Source organism: Convolutriloba macropyga, chromosome 2 (genome assembly GCF_964194025.1).
Source record: "Convolutriloba macropyga chromosome 2, txConMacr16.3, whole genome shotgun sequence".
Lineage (NCBI taxonomy): Eukaryota > Metazoa > Xenacoelomorpha > Acoela > Convolutidae > Convolutriloba > Convolutriloba macropyga.
Genome location: NC_134469.1, coordinates 43900179 through 43921680, shown reverse-complemented (window position 1 = coordinate 43921680; position 21502 = coordinate 43900179). Strand labels below are relative to the sequence as shown.

The following is a 21502-nucleotide window of genomic DNA, read 5'->3' as shown; positions in this document are numbered from 1 at the left end:
CATGTGACATAATCTTACTTTTAACTATTGTGATCATAGTCAATATTATAATCAAATTGGAAATGATTTTTTTGTGTATTTCATCAGTTTTCAGGGATCATCCCGCTGATTATTACACAATTTCATAAAGATTTTTAGATCTTTTCAGTTTGTGCTCCCCCACCCCCCCCCCCCCCCCAGTACGTTATGCACCCCCAGTTACAGAGCACGTGTCATTGTAAAATAAATCATTATGTAAAAATTTTTCACGTGCGTCGGGGGTGGGGGCTGCAAATAATATGCAACCACTAAGGTGGGGTGGGGGGCACAATATGAAAAGATCCAGTTTTTTTGGAGAAAATGATGTCGATGTAGTGCCAGCATTTAAGACGAACCCAATAGTGAACACTTAATTCTATTTCAGAACAAAATTTTGAGTCTCTAGTTTTAAAACAAACTAACACAACCTTGTGGCGCTCCTAGGTAGTCCACCTGGTATATGGATCTGGTTTTGTGTTTGATTGCATTCTCCACTTTGGAGTCGTTGATTTTGAACGGGTGTCGGGCAGTGTTGGGGCGTGCAGCCGGGTGGTTCATATCACCACTGTCTGTCTTCCCACTTTGGTATTCGTCTCGTTTACTTGGTTGTCGTGCAGACTGAGCACCACTAGTAGCCCTGTACACCACTATGTCATGCACACTTGGCACTGTTCTAGCTGTGACGTCATAGGATACCTCCGCATTCTTGTTCCTTTGCTTTGCATGTTTCCAGCTCATAAAATCCTAAAACAAAGGTAGGTGATAATTAATGCTAAATAAAATATGCACCAAAAATTGGCGAACTAAGTTTCACAAAAACCTATTCTAAATCGAATTCCATGATTGTCTGAACATAATTGGCCTTGGCGAAAAATTTCAACGTTTTATGTTCAAATTTGTGCCAATTCAAGTTATTTGGAATAGGAAACTTTCTTTTTGGATGTTTTTGGGCGTATTTTTGTGATACATATAACTACACCGCGTTTTCAATTGAGCATCTTTCGTAGGAGTGACTTTGAATGGAGTACAATTCTGAAAAACCTGAAAATAATATAGATTATGATGTAAAGTAGCCAGTGCTTCTGGAAGAGCATTAGCTGGGGTTTTTTCCTCTAGAGTTTGAAAAACTAACGATGCCACAAAACTTGATTTTGGGAATGTTAAGAACGATTCTGGGGCCACGACGAGTTATTCGTATACGAAGCCAGATATAAAAACAAAATAGGTCTAGTTACGTGTTGACTGAAAAGTAAAAGTGGTCATATGGGTCTCTTTGTGGTACCTTGCCTACCAAAGCTTGTGGCGCATATAACAAAAAATTTCCAAAACAAATACTCCAAAATATGACTGGGTTTCACATTCTTTTGATGTGGAAAGTTTTTTATCATGACACGGAACAGTGGGTTTAACACGGCGGTAGAATAACTCACCCTCTCTCCCACAACTACCAAAAGGTCAAAAAATATTGAAACTTTACCTTGCATTTTTGTCGAAACAACCAATCATTGCAAGTCTGCCGATAACCAAAGTCCATTTGTATATTAAAATCAACTATGAATACTCACATTAAAACGTAAAAACTTCTGTACTTTTTCTTTTGTATTTTGAGTTCAAAACATAGTTTCTTTTGAGCAGCGTAGAACACTTTGAATAAATTCAGCATGCTTTCAACAAAAGCGCAATTATATTACATATGGCTTCGATCATCATTAAACCATTGAAGTTATCAAAAAGAACCGTTTGACTTCATTACTTTCTTTACTACACGTGAAGTATGGTCTCAGATCATGCTTTATATTTATAATTGATCGTATGCAATAATTTATTCATGATCAAAACTATTGTCGATCAAAGTTTTTTAACTAAAACAAATGAATTGTTTCTGAGAGCGAATTGAGACACGCAGCGACCTAATTAAAACGACTTCAAAACTTCAAACTTTTGCTGCTCAAATTTGATCAAAGGCATTGGACATTTTTGTGAGTGGTGAATTTCTAAAACGCATTCCTGGACATTACATTTACACAGCCGAACGCAACAGCCATTCATAGAAAATAATAATGCAAATTTCGGCGAGAGGGCAGAAATAAAAACTTGTTCAGTTAACATGAAAAATAAATTGTGTAAATATTAAACACTGGTTGGCACGGAGCTGGTTGGCGTTTGATATCAACCGTATTTTTTTTCATACGCACTTTTAGAGGCGCTTATGAACGCTCAATTTGTGAACGAGTTAAAGTCTGGATCATTTGCTGATTTAAGCGTGCCTGGGTATTTTCATAAAATAGGCCTGGATTGAAATTTTTCATACGTGATTTTCACTATGACCCCGACTTGGGAAAGGATAGCTTACTAATTTTGTTTGTGGGTTGTTTCTTCTCTGCCCAGATCCAGAAGCAGATCTGATTGGCTGCACCTTCTGAAACCCCTTCTCGTAGAATTCCTCACCGTACCTGGAAACAGGCTGGGTGGGCACCCTAGGAAGCAAGCGAGAGCTTCTTAAGGCTTTCCTGTGTTTGGGTTCAATTGCCATTTTCTCCTTGGGGCACTTCACTCTGTCACTGAAGCAAGCATAATTGTTGCTCTGATGGCGATTGAATTGAAACCATGAAAGAATCTCGCAAGTTCATTCAAACTAAACGAGATTATTCTAAAATTACTTAATGTTTTGCAAGCACCTTGCAAGCATTATGACAGAACTATGCATTATCATCCAAATTTTCTTGCGATTAAATAAAACTACACAGTGGTTGATGGTCAATGTAAATTTGGAGGCAGATAAATAGGGGATAACGGAGAAAAAAGAAAAGAAAAGACGCCGTATAATTCCAAAGAACGGTAGAAATAAAAAAAAAGCATGCTAAAAAATCTTATTTAATAACTTCTGTTTTTATTTTTTCTAACATTAATTAAAATTTTCCTTTCCTACCTGTTGTAAAAATGAATTGCAAGTATTTGACATAATTCAAAACTTTGTCACATTTTGAAAGTCACGAAGTCGAACTTGTAAAGTGGAAACATCCCAAACGTAGAAGCTACCCTATTCATTCAAGCAACATGAAAAATATTGTACTGGTGCTTAAAGTCAATATTTCTAAAAAAAAACTTAATTAAATACCAAAGGTATTTGCACTTTTACATGTGCGAACCGAGCTGAAATCGACATCTAAAAAAATGAGAAAAAAACATCTAAAATAAAATTACCATTAGGAACAATAACAGGTCTGGATTCAAACAAGACAATTCGTTTAGTTTAAAAATTCAAAGAAAGAGGCTCGATAATGAGCGATTGCTCATAATGCTCCAACGCCGCTCATCCACGTTTTGATTTATTTGTTAAAACCACCTAATAACAGTTGCACATGGAATAGGATAAAAACGGAATTGAACAGTTTAATTTGTACTTCATTAGATAAGATATGTCCATAAGACACCTGTCCATAATAAAACTCGGTAACAGGACAGGTCGACAAAGAAGAGCAAAAAAAGAGCAAAAATACGTTTCGAATTTTAAAAAAAACCAATTTCAAGTTGATCACAACACATACGTATCAACTCAACTCAATAAAAATGGGAAAATATAGCTCGTAAGAAGTTACTAAGACCTGTCATTCTCCATAAAATGTCAGAGAATTAAAAAAAGAACTGCAAAAATCAAAAGAAAATTAATTAAATTTAACAATTGAACGATATCGCAAACGTTCTAACCACAGGTTATTCATCGACCATTTCAAACGTCTTGTACAGTGCATATTCCAACGCCAATCCGGCCAAAAAGTGGTCAAATATCTGAAAATCAGACCTTTTTATTGAAAATGGATAGCATCGAAGGCAAGAAACCATTAGTTGAAAACAAAACGTGAACAAAGATAAGATGATAGTTTACAAGTCAGCCTGTCAATAGGACCTGCAAAACAGAGACCAAGCTACAAACATCACAGAAATAAGACAGAAAAGGCAATTCTCAAAAGGCAATTGATTTTCCAGCTAAAAATTGTCAAATATTCCAACACAGGAAAATTTTCATCAACTTATAACAGAAACAAACTAACAATCAACTTCTCAGAAAGTCAGCTATGCTTCTTGATAGTAAAACGGAAACATCAGACGTCGAAAAAAGAAATACGGACAGAACTCTAACAATTTATGAAAACCACATTCATGAAGTCAGTAAAAATAAAAGAGATATAAAACCATTCAAAGCTACAAATTTTGAAGCAAAAATGTAACAATTTTGCTTGCAGTATTTTAGCTATCTATTGCAACAAAAAACCCACAAAAATAGACTAGTTTCGAAAGGTCAAAAAAGTTTTATGAAAATGCATTTCTATGCCCTGAAGACATCAATCAAGAAATAATCAACAGCTGGTTTAAATTTGGCTAAAACAGCAGAATGTTGTTAAGCCTTGTCCAAAATGAGACTAAGATACTTGTTGACGACAATGAGAAAAAACATGCCAAGCTCAAAAAAACTTTCGTTTGAACACTTCTTTTTGAATGTACTTTTGTTTGAAAGTCATTAAAATCGTTAGTTTTAAACTGAAATCATTAAACGAATTCCTTTATACATCCAAAGGAAACAATTACAAGATTGATTGTCACTATTATGTGGTACTACATCAAAAACAACCACAATTCGAGGAAAAACAGAAAAAATCTATCCAGTTTTGCGGAGAACAGTTTAGCAGCCGTTAAAATTATGAGTTTCTCACTAAAATCTTCAAAAATGATGTTATGCGCACTCTGTCAATGCCAAATGAATATATCATTCTTTCGATTTTTTGACAAAACAAAAAAACAACCTCAAGTATAAGCAAATGTTCAAAATTCACCGAACATTTATGAAGTTTCGTAGTAAGAAAGACAAAAAACCATTAGTTAAAAAGAAAACAACAACTACAATGAAATTTTCGAACTTTACTTAGAACAAGTTTTTCTCATTTCTTATTGAGACTAAGTTGTATATGGAGAGAATGAGCTCAAAAGCCTTATTTCAAAACGACAGTGACATTTTCTTAAAACAAATATATTCAAAGTCACAAGAGGCACCAGATAACTACTAAAAGCATTCACTGTTCACAAGTAAAATCTTACAGAACCCATTTGGATCTTCGATTGACAAAACGATTTCATCAGGTTGTAAAATAAAAAGCAAAAGAAGGCAAAACAAAAGAAATCAATTATAGTTTACGAAAACACATAGCCAGAGCCATAAAAATGATAAACTTCTCTCTGAATATACTTTTATTAAGCCTAATTTTCTTGCAAACAGGATCTGTCATTATTAGAATTGGGTTGAAACCACTATCAGCAGTAAGCAAACCGAAAACAAACAAAGAAAAATTTTAAAAAGCTCGCGCTCCAATATTATCTGAAAAATTATTGATTGCAAGAATCCAAGATTAGTCCAAACCTAGCCTTGATTTTGCAGCGCGTACAACAACAAACTTTATTTATTCCAGACGTTTGTAATAAAGAATAATTAGCAACGGAAATGATTCTGTAAACCGAAATTTAATGAGGTATGATTAGTGATTTCAATTTTCCGAAAAATTGTCAAAATTTAACTCAAGAAGGCTCCTATAGGAAGCGAAAGTTCAATTTTCTTTTTTTTGGAGTGTTCAAGGATTGTGACATTAGATGTTGGGTCACTGCTTCCGGCATATTTGAACGAAGTGGGATAAAAAACGTTGGAATCTTCTTTATTAAAAATTTTTCTTAATTTTGTAAAATTTAGCAAAAATACCAACTAAAGCGGTGATGAAACCAATCAGCAAGCTTCCTGCAAGCTATCATGAAAAAAACCCAATAATAACCTCGTCAACAATTGAACAAACTTTAGCAAATTGACGAAAATTGTGTCAAATATTAGGGAAAATGTGAATAAAAACCACGAAGTTCCGTATACTATTCACAAAACTATAAATCTCGATATTTCGCTGTAAAAAAATAAAAAAAATTTTATTCCCCATTCTAAAATGGACACGTTTTCTAATGATACCGGTCATAACTCTCTACAATGAATATATCCATCGGCCATCGGCCTTAACAAAAAAGTCATTTGAGTATATAGTTCCTCCCTCCACAAGTGGGTCGCAACAACAACGCAAGCCTCTTTGCGACATAATGTGCAATTGTTCTGAAATTGCTCATTTCCATAATCAATCATTATGATTCTTTTCGGGTTCCAACTCCAACAATTCATAGAAGTTCATTTGCCATTTAAGTGCCATTTTTCATTCAACGCTGAGAGTTATGACATGTGAGTTTTTCTTTCATAAGACAGATAATGAGAGGATAGAATTCTTCAGTTTAGTATTCTCTGAAGGGATTATCAGTGGATTCAAAGCATTGTAAATCTGGTCAAAGTTCTAAGTGACTACCTTTCAAGAGGTAGAATTAAGCACTACAGCTTCGAGTTCCTCAGCGCCATTTAGCCATAGGCAGAGACAGCAAACTAAATTACGCTTACTCGAATTGCATCAATTTTTTATCGTTTCAATTTATTCGATAATAAATGCCAATTCCAGAAACGAAATGAAAAGGACTAAAGCAGCTGGTTTATATGCGATGTCTATAACAATGGAAATCACATGCAGTAATACCGTATTGCAGGGTCTGTGGGCTGTAGTGGTTCTTCCACGATGTGTGAGCTGAAAATAAAATTAATATCTTAATAGGAAATATGTGATGTAAAACGACAATAGAAGTGCAACATTTCGCGGTTGTTATCAAGAAACTGACTAAATTCTAATTTGTTTTGACCTCAGGCTTTTAAAAAGTGCTTCTTGTGCCGCTTCGTAGCCAAACTAATAAAACACAACAGTGTGTTGAAAAAAAAACAAACAAAATTAAAGACGCCGTCCGTTTTCACTATTTTAACGCTAGGCTCAAGATGATAAGTTTAGTGCCTAATTCGCTATATTGGTTAACGTTTTAGGTCTGAGAACAATTTCGAGAACCAAACTATTGTGTACAACACAGCTTTTTATCGTGGAAGCAACGCGTAGTGTACTTGCGAAAACATTGAATTTAGACGATTCGAATCCCCAATATCCTATTTGCACATTCGTTTAAATTTCTTTGGATGAATTGGACTCTTCTTGTTTTTCATGGAGTTTAGGAAATTGAAAAAAAATTAAAATAGCTAACTTAGTCAAAAGCTTAAGGCCGTTTTGACCTTTGGATTTTTTTTCAAAAAAAACAAATGTCTGGTCAATTGTAACTAGAGATCAAAAAAAGACAGGTTGCATATTCTCTCTAATTGAATAAAACTTGCATTTCTTGCGTGTTTTCCGTCTGAAGTAATAGTTTTTCAGCTCTGATTTTATAAGTTTTCAAATGGAAGTTTTGATTTTTGGACATTTTCCCATCTTTGGGGTTCTTTGTCTTGACTTGTTACATTATTGACAGTTGAAGTAACATTTTTGACGCTCAGAAAGAAGAGGCAATTAAGTATACCAAATTTCAGTAAAAAAATCTGGTTTTGCCGGCTTCGATGCCATCTTGTGGTAGATTCAATGGAATTTTGAACTTTATTCTTTTTCTGTTTCTTTTTGTAGTCGTACAAAAACGCTCCGAGTATTTTCAGGTCTAAATTGCAACTTCTTATGGAGAAGAAAAGGAAGCTATTTAATGTTTTCAGTTCATAGAAGAAGTTTTTTTCTGACTTTAAAAAAAGGTTTTTTTTTAATAAAAAACAGACTTCACCTGAAACTTTGCACTTTGCATTTCTTTTGAGTAAATCTGTTACCTAGTCTCTTTATTTAACGGTCGCATATCACAATGTCGTAGTTGAACAAAAACACAATTGAAAGTTTGTTTTTTGTGTTTTGCTTATTGTTTTAGCTGCTTCAACGCCGGTTTATCGCAAAATTTAATTCAGGTTTTGATTTTTGTTTGCATTGGCGTTACTTTTGTATTTGTATGACATATTTGCAAAAACGACAGATCTCAATGGTTTCCTTCATACAAATGAATGACTGTATCTAATGATTTCAGCAGATAGCAAATGTTTTATGAATTTGATTTTTTTTCGAAAAGTACATTTGTTTTTTTCAACGTTGTGTTTTTGTTCTTTTTGTCTATTTGGTACCTGGTCTCATTACCCAGAGATCACCTAACACTTTCTTAGTTTACAAAATGGCGCAATTGATTACATCTTATTTTTTTGGATTGATTATAACTGTTTTGAACCGTTTTCTTGCAAAATGAAATTGAAATTTTGTTTTCCGTCTGTATTTGTCGTTTGTTTTCGTAGACGAAGGACATATTCTGGATATTGACAAATCTTAATGTATTAAAAAAGAAGTATGAATGACAATAAACATATTTGACGATTTCATTTGATATCTAATTGTTTGCATGATTTAAGTATTTCGTTTTCAAGAAGTCAAAACTTATTTTTAGTTTGCCGTTTTTGTTCTTTTTTGTCAAATTGTTAGCGAGTGTCGTTAAGGACTGGTCACATGTTTTTTTCTACTAAAGTACATTTTAGTTTATTTCGTTTAGGTTTTAATTGACGCTATTTATACTTTGTTATTATGTAATATTTAATTTGAGCCGGAAGCGATTTTTCCATTCATACACCAATTATTTTTGAGCATATTTGAATATTTGAATATTTTCTACCTCTTCTTCGTTTGGTCGACAGATAAGCCAAAAATGTGCATGAGCAGGGTCGGAACATTATGTGCAAGCGCACATTACCGGGCCTCTATGTTGATCAATTTTTTTTGTCGCCCAGTATTCTGAAAAAAAGAGCTTGAAACAAATGTTCACAATGTCATTCTGCCATACCCTGTTGCCTTTTCTAATGAAAAAGTGAAAAAGAAACAAGCTTTGGAAAAGCGGCGATCATGGAACTGAGCATCATTGTGGTCATTGGCATAAAATACGTTTAAGCACAAGTATGGGCTAAAACTTTTCACAAGGTTGGCTTAAACATGTGACCTTGTTAACCACCATGCAATTTGTATACAGAATGACACTCTATACCTTAATGGTTGTCCTAATTGAGATGTGCTGAAAGTGTTGGCTTTTGAGAACTGTCGCTGGTAACTCGTCTGGTACGCATGTCTCTTTCGCCACTCTTCTTCCAGGTATAGGGCACTGCAGAGCTCCGAACCCTCGATCAATTTGGACACTAAAAGTCACAAGTAACAAATAGCAGACACGTAATGAACACTTACTGATGCTTCTCGTCAAGTAGTGAAGTCTTTCTGCGCTTTCCTCCCGCTCGCTCGAAAATGTTGGGCAGCTTCAATTTAAGGCCTCTCTCATCTTCTGGTTGATTCAAAGAAACGTTTGCCATTTTGTGTCATAAAAACAACAGCCTCAGTTCAAAAATAACCAGTTTACAAGTCTTTTTTTCTATTTGTAACGGTCCAACTAAATTATTTTTGTCATTGTTCAAGTTTTTCTGAGACTGCTTTTAACAGCATTGAATTTGAGTCCTCTAGTCAATAGAGAGTGATATTGTGAACAAACAAAATATGAGAGTTTAGTTGTGTTTAGTTAGTTATTGTTTTTTTTGCGGCGGTGAGGTGGGGGGAGGGGGGGGGGGGCTTGGTGCAAAGTGGTGTGAAAAGTTTGTCTTTTGTTTAACTGTCTATTCTTTTATTCTTTTATGCCTGCATAATTCGCACATGGGTTTTCTCGGCCAGGTGTAATTCAAACTCAATTCTCATCAACATTATATCACTTAATGGCAAATGTTTGTGACGGTTAATGGTATTAAATGACGCTTAAAACCAGCTGCAAAGATAGACTAACAGATCATATGAACTGAAGAGTGAAGCAAGAGAGAGATACAACACAGCAGCCTGCAAAGCCGAGTTAATACCACTTCAAACAATGAACATACGTCTATCTATTGTATATTGAGAGCCACCGCCTCTCTTGGTGTTAGGAACATTGGCCGACAGGAGGTTTAGCCGACAATGAAATATATAGCCGACGATTAATTCTAAATGGCTGAAGAATAGGAGAGCTCAAAATATCAACAGTTACTCCAGTCATAAAGATTGAGTGCGGTCGGATTTTCGGCCAAAATTCATAATTGTTGGTTATCGGCTAAAACCCTTGTCGGCCAATTCGGCGATCGCCCGCGCCTCTCTCTCCCTCTCATGCTTTTCACTGTACTTGTTGTGCTTGATTGACCATGTACAATGGACCAGAATTTATTTGGAATAGATTAAAAGAAAACAAAGCGTGGTTGATATTTAGTCTGGTCATCTCAAATTTTGATAAATAATCTAGAAAATTAAGAACAAAACGATTGCGGCTTGCAATTTTTTTGAGACATATGCTTAACGCTTTTACAGGCTGGGCTTAACAGATCACACACGAAAGGACCTCTTTATGTATGCCAGTCTAACTTGACAAAATATATGAAATGTATGCATAAGACCTGTTTGTGCTATAAGTCTCAATTTAAAATTGTTGGAGGGGAGGGGAATGAAAAATTTAATTAAAAAAAAGCTTAAACTATAAGGGATATACTCGGTTTGAGCTGTTGATTAGATATCCTTGGATGCCTCGGTTGTGCCTTGTCGCTGATTAGTCAATTTTAGGATTGAAATGATTGCCAAACTTTGTTTGCTAATACTTTTTATTTAATAAATTTTATGTTATAGTCAAGAGAGAATCTTTTTTTGGAAAAATCAAGAAAAAAAATAGCTGTTGTCCGCAGCCGTATTCAAGAACAAATATTTTTTCCGTCCCACTAATATGAAAATGTTGTCAGCTTAGCCTGCGCCGATTTGGAGTGAATCACACGCTCACGTTCATAGTGGGGTTCCTAGCGGCCGAGAAAGACACGAGATTAAACTCTTATTTTTCAAGGAATAAAAACTGAAACTAAAAACATCAAAAAACTACCAACGAAAAACATGCAATATTGATTTCACAGACGCTTAAACTCTGCTTTTCCTCTCTCAAAATACCACTGCAATTTGTGATTCTGTCGGGGTTTTTGTGAGCTTCTATTATTCTTTCATCTGAAGTAATCTGATTCTACTTTATTGAACTTGGGAGAAAGTTTCGGCATTGCATCTATGTGGTGCAACATCAAAAAAAAATATTATTGTGCCGTCTGCGTTGAAGGACGCATATATGCCCTCCTAATTCATGTCCTGGTAATCCGGGCCTATATTGAGACGAGGGTATCTTTCGAAACGTAAAGTGGTAATAACGTTATTAGTCTAAATGCGGGATAATTTATTTAGCGCGTAGTAGTAGTGCTGGTAATTAATGTAATTAAATGTTTGTTCTGTATACCAGATTAATTGTGCGTTCATTTCCAGCTGCTCTAACACTACATCTGAAATTTTGAGGATTATTCCTGGAATTAGCTTTTATTAGCTGAATTCCCAATCTAGAGTTACATTAGCCAAGTGCTCTTTCAAAGAAATGCTAACGTGTAAACCCTTGTTGATCAGTAGTTTCTTTGTGTGCACGTCATCAAGCGAGAGCTTGTAAAAAATACTTGTTTGAAGATTTCATGTCAGATTTCAATTAACAAAAATTTGGAAGGATTTCTATTTTACAGTTTTCAGTATTTGTATCCCGTGAGATCTAAATGACATGATAAGACAAAAATATTTAAACTAAAATTTTTAGCGTGGCCGTCGAGGGCAGACGAGGCTTAATTGTAGAAAACAGAACCCACAGAACTGATACTATTTTTTTGATCCAATATAGACCTTGAAGTGAGCTTTGAGCATATAGAAAAATGATAACCATCTTTAGCACAATTTGACTCGTTTTCACAATTGGCACCAACAACGAGTTACTTGAGTTTTCAACACTTGCATTATAGTGCAGATTATGAGCTAGATTTACAGAGGAACAATTTGTGTAAGTGTCAATTCAGTCCCTCGTGATGTATTGCTGAATGTTTCAGGAAGAAGTCTTTCGAGGCTTTGACTCTGAAGAAGGTTAATCCACCTCTAACGCACAATACGTTCTATATATTGGGTCTTACACGATAAATTGTTTCTTTCAAATAAAACCCGATGAATTTTTTTCATTTAGAGGTTTAAAATTAGTTTAATAAGAGGACGATTAATTGTAGGGGGTCAGAATTTTTCTCAGGAAAGATTTTCGTTTAGACGTTATTTCCCTTGTTCCATCACATCAAAAAAACCTTGTTGTGTAAGATCTGTCAAGCGCGGTATAAATTTTTTGTAAAAATATGTATAATTTAATAAGTTTTTCAGAAAAATTTGTTAAAAATTTTAAACTTGTACAAACAGAAAATCTGCTGTTAATGACGTTTGACTAAAAAATAATATGACATAACCTTTATATAAGCCGTGCAGTTCCTTGTTTGCTGACGTTTAGCCAATTGTTTTTTATATGTTCCAAGCATGAAGCCAAAAAATCATAGAACGAATAAAGATTTCATCGGGATAGATTTAAACCTTTTAAACGCAACAAGACGAGGCAAAATGAGATTTAAAAAAAATTTGAGTGGGATTTCTTTTTTTAGACCAAACAATTTTACTGTTTCTGAAATAGACGTTATTTCCCTTGTTCCATCATATCAAAAAAACCTTGTTGTGTAAGATCTGTCAAGCGCGGTATAAATTTTTTGTAAAAATATGTATAATTTAATAAGTTTTTCAGAAAAATTTGTTAAAAATTTTAAACTTGTACAAACAGAAAATCTGCTGTTAATGACGTTTGACTAAAAAATAATATGACATAACCTTTGTATAAGCCGTGCAGTTCCTTGTTTGCTGACGTTTAGCCAATTGTTTTTTATATGTTCTAAGCATGAAGCCAAAAAATCATAGAACGAATAAAGATTTCTTCGGGATAGATTTAAACCTTTTAAACGCAACAAGACGAGGCAAAATAAGATTTAAAAAAATTTTTGAGTGGGATTTCTTTTATTAGACCAAACAAGTTTTACTGTTTCTGAAATATTTCGTCAGGATTTTTAAGCATACGTTCTTAAGCATACAGCTTTAGTGGAAGCTAACCTTGGTTAAAACGAGTTATTAGCTCTTTTAAGCACTTCATCCTTTAAAAGATGGGATCAATTATAGATAAAAACATGGCAGCGTTCTTGGAGTGTTTTTTGTCCCTGTCGGGAAATTGAAGAAACAGATGCTGATTTTCAAAGACCGGATAGCAAACTATTTGATGTGAAACGTTTTTAAGAGATAAAACTTAGCATTATAATTATTGTACTAGCCGGTTCGGTTGTGATTAGTTTTTAGCTCTTTTGATTTATTGTTAGACTGAGATTCCTATCTTGTTATGTCTAAGTTCCCTTTCTTGTTTTAAAAATGTTTGTGTTTAATAAGATGAATCTACTTGAAGATAAATATGTAGCAAAAGTGGAAAGAATATATCAGGTTTACACAGTAAGTTGTGTTTTTAATCTGAGCGAATGATTGAAAAAGGCAGTATAAAAGTACGTCCGTACAACGCTACAAAAGTGGGAGTAACAAGGATTACTCATATTACTCATATTAGCAGCACTGCATTAAATATGAAAATATAATGTGGGGGAAATAGGATATAAATGTTACCACTCACCACGCATCATAAAAAAAACTTACCAAAAGTATGTCATGTATAGTAATATACGGGCTAAATAATCCATTTCAAAATGTTATGCTGAAACGCACATGAAGGAGCAGAATCAGGAATATAAGGACAAGTACAAGTATTAATTTGTTTAGCAAGAAAAGATACAAACATTACGCCTAGAGTTAACGATGAGTTATTATTGCTGGCTTTGCCTTTTTGCTTTCTGGTTTACCGGCCAGGGCAACCTAGCATATTTATTTTCCCAGTTATAATCCTTTTCGAAATCATCTCCAGTTGGGTACCATATGGTAGATAAACGCTCTTTCACAGTTCCTTTGTAGACGTTGAAGATGGAATTTTTAAAATAAATTTTCGTATCAATCGCGGTTGCCAATTCAAGTATTTCTGCTAGAGATATTTACAATTCTTTGTATTTTTTGTCGTCCAGATTTTGAAGTAATTTGATTGCTTCAACACCATTTACATCGATGTCAACGCTTATTTGCTGAATATTCTTGAGATGTTGGCCAATTTTACGATTTTCTTCTGACTTCACGTTAGCATTCCGGTACAGTTGTTGATATTTTATCTGTTGACTGCTAGCTTTCTCTAAGGTTGATTTTAGTTCAATAATTTTGTTGTAACATTTTGTTGTAACACTGAAGATATACGGCCTCGAAGCTTGGTTTTGCTTTAACAATGTTTAATTGTGCTTTTAGAGACTCATTTTCACGTTTAAGTTTTACCAGCTCAAGATTCTTTTCTTGCAATTGTTTGTCCGCAAGCACACAGTTTTGGATGTATAAGTTATACCTGAATTCCGATTCGTTCCAGTTATGCTGTGCTCAGTCGAGGGCTTTCTGTAAGCTGTCAATTTTCTTCTGCATAATGTCCTCATTGTTTTGTTGCATTGAAAATGCCATAGATAATTTTATAGGATTTGGAGGGAATGCAGTTGAGCTAGTGTTACACGACTGCAGATTTCGTAGGGGTGTTGACTTTACGTTTGGCCAGAGCCATTCCAAGTTGTATCCATTTGTGAAAGCGGTTAAACACTGGTAAGGTACTTTTAGATAAATTTTGAGCGAGTTGAAATGCACGGTGTAGGTTTGCGTTGATGCGTTTCTCATTTTTCTTTGACAAGAATTAATTTCAGGCAGTAGTTGAAGGTTTTCCTTTCTAATTCAAATTTTCCAATCGAATTTGATGGTAAGATATGGCGCATCGTATTTAAAGTTCTGTTCTCGTAATCTCTATCAGCAGTCTTTTGCCAGATTTTGGCCTCTGGTTTCAGGGAATACTGAAAGAACTCAACAAATTGAAGATTAAAAAAGTTTAGATGTTAATCTCGTTCTTTTTGTATCTCAAGTCTCGATTTTTTGTTGGGAAACTCTCTGGCCTCTTTTGGGAGACTGTCGCAAATATTTCGTTTCTTCGACTTTGTTTCTTTGGCACTTGCTGTCCACTTGGAAAAGTTGGTGGGAATGACTGAAACAGGGGTCTCCAATATTGACCTCTATTTGTATTAACGGGAACCTTGTCCTGATTTGTCACTTGACCGGGATTTGCAGGTACCTTGTCCTGATTTGTTACTGGGTCGGATTAACGTGCTGAAGCTGATGGTGCTATAGGAGGATCCATGTCCTGTGGCTGCGTTCCTATGGGAGAATGTGAGGGATCCATGTCCCCAGGAAGCGCGTTGAAGAAATAGTGCACTGGGGAAGTCAAGTTTTTGTTTACATCAGTGCTTGAGCCTTGAAGTTCGGAGGCTTTAGATGTGCTAGCAGAATCGCAAGTCGCAATAACTAAGATGCTGGGGATTGAATTTATTTCAAGGATATCAATGCTAAATTCATCTGGCGTGACAAAATCAGGAATTGGAAAGAAGTCGTCAATGTCAAAATCCGTATTGACATTTAGAGAAAACATGGTAATTTTTTGAAGGAACCGTTAAATAATCTTATTAAACACAAAACTCACGAATTGGAACTTCTCCAAATTTACATCTTAGTTCGCACTAAATCCTAGCAGTCTTCGTATACCATTTTAGAATATCAACCTATAAATTTTATAGTAGTTTACATGCACTTCAAAAATCGTTTGTTGGAATTTTGAGATTTAAGGCGGTGCTAAGGGTGCACTTGCACCCTTTTAATTTTGAATGGTAGGATAATTTTTACCTCCATTGCTTCCGCATACTTATCCTGACGTTCTTTGGAATTTAGCGGTCTGCTTACGGGCAGAAAACCTCCTTTGTTTTCGTAATCTTTTGCACCATGGCGATTGAACATGGAAGCGAAAATGGACAGAACAAACAAATTGAAACTACTCCGAGCAGGATTTTGATGAAGCTAACTGTTGCTCCCGTTAGTCTGTAAACCTCAAAAGCTTTAAAGAACACAACAATTTCCGTTATAAGTTTGAAAAAAGGAAAGCTGCAAACCAAATACCAAGTTTTTCTAGATCATATGCAACAGATACAAAGGCTGACTTGAACTACTGCGTTAAATAGTTAGGTGAAACGAATGAGTCAAAATACTTTCTATAATTTAAACTAAGCGCCTGGTCTAGTTTTCCGAATTCCATGCTTCGGACGTTGTTCCCATTTCTTAGTATTCGTCTTGTTAAATTTTTAAGAATGTTGTCAGAAGCGGAATTCTGGATGACATTGTCCCAAAGTCTTTTATTTGGGCAGGTGAGTAGAGACCTGACCGTTGTAGGTCGTTTTCTACTGGTTCAATAATATAACCAATCTCCATTGGCGAAAACATTAAAGGTGCATTTGCTGGTTCCGGTACCAACAGGTAGCTACGTCAAGATCCAGTTGAAACAAATTCCCATATGTTCCTTGACATGTGATTCCGTTAATTGGGTCAATAAAGTGAGTTTTCTTTTCTTACTTAATTGGGAAGCGATCATAGAATATATCAAGAATTTTCAGAGGTGAAAAAACTTTCAGGCATTGATACAGCCAAGCAACGCTACCATCAGTGTCAAGAAACATGAAATGACCTCCAGTGAGCACGTAACCAGCTGAACGAGCTTTCTGAAGAGCTTACACAAAAATAATTAAAAATTGTGTCCTCTCCAATTTACAGTCATTACATAAGAGAGTAAGCTCAGAGTGGCGAAGCCGCTTAGCGTTATAAAACAATAAAAAATTTAATTGGGCCTGAAGATGCAGCTCATAGTCAATTTTATCTGCACCAAATTGTTGCCACGGAGTTTCACCATATCATGTGCCGTTCGGATGACATCCATAGTTTAAACTTGAATACTCGAGATTCTGTTGTGATTCAATAGAAAGTCTGTAAGAGCCGCATGAAAAACTCGTAGGTTTCCCGCGGTGCCCAGAATCCAAATTGAAACCGTTGTCATATGTGACGAAGAGGTTCGCGAAGTTTGTTCAGTAAAGTTTTTCTGAATTTCCTTTTGGTTAAACACCTTGATTCTGATATGAAACTTGATAGTATTTGAGCTATCATTGTGCTCAGTACTGTCACTAACCAAGAAGTATATAGTGCTTGGGAAATTTGGGGTATGCTTCATTATTCGAGCAGGTTGGGAGAACAATTGAGTGACCACACAGCTTTCTGGAGCGTCCCAGACATAAGCATGTAGATCTAATGTTGTAGTGAAGCAACCTTCTTCATTTAGGGTACATGGCAGTTTCATGGCTGAATGGGTTTCTGACTTCAAAGGTTTGGAAATCTACGGACAAATTGATGTTTTGCTAATAAGTTATGATGCTTAGGTGCTTTAGCTCACCAGAGTGATCGCATTCATCTTTGTTTTCGCGTTTTGTTCCGGCATTTCCCCATGGCTGGGTTTCGACATCATAATCGATACTAGCGAAAGTTTCGTGAAAGTTTTATCCCAGTAGACGATATTGACTTCTTTTGTAGCTTTTGACTGTCTACAATCATCCGCACACAACACATAGTCAGTGGTAATTGATGATTGTTTATGTACAATGGATGAGTGCGAAAGCCGCAGTAAAATCTGAGTGGTTGAATCATTATTCTGCACATGGTCGCATCTATTGAGGTGCGGAATAAACGCTGATATACATGAACTTAAGCGTCAGCTACTTTGACTTGTTAAGGTGAAATTGTGCAACGAGCTACTTGATTAGTTGAGTACATGCGATTTTTGCGCATTCGTTTGCAATCATATTGAACAAACTTTAATGACTCGGACACATTGTCCTTTTTGCCTTGCTGTTGAATTTGCGTTTTAGTTAAAGTATTGAGTGTAGAAAACAGAGTAAGTAAAAAAGTAATAGGTAAGAAATAGAATTTTGTTTTTAGAGAACAGTTCATTTTGGCAAGATGAAATATTGGACTGAGGAAGTGTTTTTGAGTGTGTGTATTTACAATCCGAATGACGTCAACGAGTGAGACGGAACCTCATTGGTTCAGTTTTCCCGCACTCTTTGGAATTTTTTGTTTTTTAATAATGATAATTATGTCGCGCTATGATACGAAGGACTCGGCCAAGTGATCTACTACGAGTGCAATCTGGTGACTGACTTGTATTTCTAGTAGCAGCTGATCGTTCACCTGGATCTTGATGAGAACCGATTGGTCTCTGAACCGTGTGTGTCTCAGGATTCAACTTACTTTTCTCAGTAAGTGAGTTGTCTAACCCCAGATGTTCATTTTGTGTCCTAGGTGCAAGAATTGTTGGTGGTATTTCCATGGGTCAAGTGTTTTGAAGGAGCCATTTGGTTAAAATTTTATTCAGCTTTCTGTCTTTTTCGGCGCTGAAGTTTTGATAAAATGTTTTAGACTCATCATCTAAAGGGAAGTAATTTGAAAACAACTCAGGCAGGGTTTCCTTTTTTGGGTAACATTCAATCAGTTGATTCCAATGGACCACTTTCTTCACCAAAGTATCTTCATCCAATAGGATTTCGTTGTAATCGTTAGTGATTGATTTAGTTACAGTGAAAGGCCCCATGCGTAGAGCATTAAATTTCTGACTCTTTGATATATCTACTGTGTGGTTCTCAAGAAAAATCTTTTGTCCTACTCGAAGGGGTTGACCTAACTTGTGTCTTTCTGTAGAAATGTGATCGGTCTTGTGTGTTTATTGAGGTGGAATATGCGTTTGCGTAGGTGTTTTTGAAATTTTTTTCACGGTGAGTTAAATTTGAAGATAATGGTTGAAGTAGGAGTGGATTCACTGCACTGTTTTTCGTGAAGGTTTCAGAATGCTGGTGGGAAGGCAACCTTCACAAAATTGAGCCGAAGAATTTAGGTATAGGTTTCTAGTATGTCCCAACTTCAGTGACAATGGGTTCTGTGGTTTTTGACAGAAGACAATCTCGTACGGAGTTTGACTCGTTCCGTAATTAACGAATGTATTTTGGGCAAACGCAAAATTACCTATCAGTTCGGACCAAAATGTCCCCAGGTCAGAGATAAATTGTCTGAAGTATCGACCAAGATGCTTGTTTTGAATTTCTACCTTGCCATTGGTCCTGGGCTAGTAGGCTGTTCTGGGTGCATGTGTTATTCCCAATTCTGTTAACCAATGTGTGAAGTCGTGATTCATGAAGGCAGTAATTCGGTCGTATACCAACTTTTGTGGTGTTCCAAATGTTGTAGTGAACTTTTCAAGGGCTTTGATATCATCTGATGCTGAGGTTGATTTAACCGCATAAACTTGAATGAAGCGGGAGAATGCATCCACAACAACAAGTCAATGCTTTTTGCCTTTGCTGGAAGGGCTGACATGACCTTTGTGACCTATATGCACCATGTGCATCGGGAATGGGATGTCATCGTTCCAAATTTCAAGGGCTGCTTGGTTTTGTTGACTGGGTTTGTGCTTGTTTTTCTGACAAATAAGGCAATCGTTAACAAGTGTTTGGACCTATTTTTGCATTCCAGGCCAGTAGAAGTATCGTTTCAAAGTTGGAATAGTCTTTTCTACACCCATATGACCACCTAAGAGGTGACTATGTGCAAGGGCAAAAACAACCAGGAATAAACTTCGGGGCAAAGAGATTTTTGGTTCTTGATGCACCACGAGATTCGTATCTGGTTCAATGGCTAAGCTCAGAAACCTCCGGGAGAATTCTGGAAAAGAGTTATGATTAACTTATAACGGAAAAACCGATGCGATAGTCTTCCATGCCTTGCCCAAAGATACAAGATTGGTTATCTCAGTAGATATAAATGGGAAATGGGGAGCCGATAATCAATTATTCATAAGCTTGTAAGGCAGAGACTATTCCACAGAGTTCTCGGTCAATTGTGGACATCTTTTGCTTCGAATTGTTAAATATTCTTAAATCGAACGACACAATTTTTTTTCCTTCTGGGTACTCTTGATTTAGGACTCATCATGTTCCAACACTCGAGGTGTCTATATGGATGTGGAAGGATAACGTTCACTGGGGATAGCAAGAATTGTATCCTCACTTATTCTGTCTTTCAAATCGTTGAATAAGGTTTCATGAATGCCATAAACTCCAATGGTACATTTTCTCGTAATAGTTCATGGAAGGGATTTGAGTCTACATGCAAATTTGAAAATTTTAATATAATTACTGTAGAATCCTAGAAAACCTAACACACGCATAACATCTCTTTTGGTCTCTGGAGACTTCAACGCTTTGAGGGCAGCTACTTTCTTCGCAACTGGTTGAATACCACCCTGTGAACCAACGTGCCCTAGTAATTGAACTTTTCTGAGAAAGAACTTTGTTTTCTTAGGTGCCGCTTTCAGTTCTGATGCCCTAAGTAGACGATGATACTCTTAAATGATGTCCATCATTTACGACTTAGTGTCAACTTGCATTAACGTATCTTCAATTTAGGTTACCGCTTTCTTGCGTTTGATTAACGGAGCGAACTGTATCGTCATGATTCGACTAAAGAATTATGGCAGGCCGCAGAGAACAAAGAAGCCACGCTTGAAAGTGAACTGTTTAGATCAAATGACAAAGCTCGCAAGCTTTTGGGTTTCATTGGTCAGAGGGGGCTTGATTATTTGTGGATAGAAGGTCACTAGTAGCGAAGTACTTGCCGTTAATCCTTGTTAACAGAAGATTCAAAAGTTCCAGTGGCCAAGAATAGGATGACAAATCCGTGATTGAATTCAAGAGCCGAGCATCAATTACAAGTTTGATAGTATCACCTTTCGGTAAAATGATGATAGGATTAATAAACATGGAACCCATATCGATGTCATCTCCCATTTCACGAATGATGTCAGCTCTCTGGAGTTCTTCCAGTAGTGCTTCCAATTTGCTTTGATAGTGCAAAAGGACTCTCGAAGCTCTTTGCTTCTCCAGTTCTGAGTTCTCCTTTAGCTTAGCATGAAACTTCTGCTGAATTTTCCCGACATCATACTTATGATGCGAATATACATCTTGATAGCTCATCAAAATCCGGAAGAGGAGATGGAGCTCATCGTCTGTTAGTTCGGTTTCACTACAGTTTTGTTCGATGGACTGGATTATTGATTTCGGCCTGTGGTCTGAGAGATTTGGACTCGGCAGAGAAATCAGTTTCCAATTCGGTCTGTTCACAACCGAACATCTCCAATTCTTTGTCGTCATAGACAGTTTGTGAGACCATGCTCACTTCAAAATGTTCCTCAAATTGAGGATAATTGTTTCTGAGTTCGTCGACGAAAGCAGTGTTGTTAGTGATTGAATAAACTGTTGAATTGTTCTGATTGCGATCTATATTCAGCACAGTATACCCAAGATTCTCAGTCGGTAGAGTTATTTTGTATGATTTTGGACTGTTTAACATTATAGGTATCTGACTCTCTGGCGATCTACAGTAAACATTGAAAGTGTAGACTCCGGCATCTCGAAAACTCGTGTGTAATATGCACATGGTTCCTGGAGAGAACACCTTAGGAGACTCTTGAGGGTAAATGGAGACAACTCTCGTTGAGTTTGGTGCAATCGTTATGT

The 21502-nt window shown here is 36.1% G+C and overlaps 2 protein-coding genes across 2 annotated transcripts in view; both read right to left on the bottom strand.

Moving 5' to 3' along the window:
• LOC142358690 (V-type proton ATPase subunit H-like) overlaps positions 1-12234 on the bottom strand; it is a 462227-nt gene extending 449993 nt beyond the window's left edge. Inside the window, exon 1 of the mRNA XM_075410208.1 lies at positions 12222-12234. The gene's annotated coding sequence lies outside the window, so the exon portion shown is untranslated. The remainder of the gene's footprint in view (positions 1-12221) is intronic.
• Positions 1-21502, bottom strand: part of LOC142358692 (uncharacterized) — a 36004-nt gene that overhangs the window by 450 nt on the left and 14052 nt on the right. The window contains exons 3-6 of the mRNA XM_075410210.1: positions 9016-9163; positions 6624-6671; positions 2372-2579; positions 447-762 (exon numbers count right to left, since the gene is read on the bottom strand). Of these exons, the coding sequence (XP_075266325.1) occupies positions 447-762; positions 2372-2579; positions 6624-6671; positions 9016-9163 (720 nt within the window). The remainder of the gene's footprint in view (positions 1-446; positions 763-2371; positions 2580-6623; positions 6672-9015; positions 9164-21502) is intronic.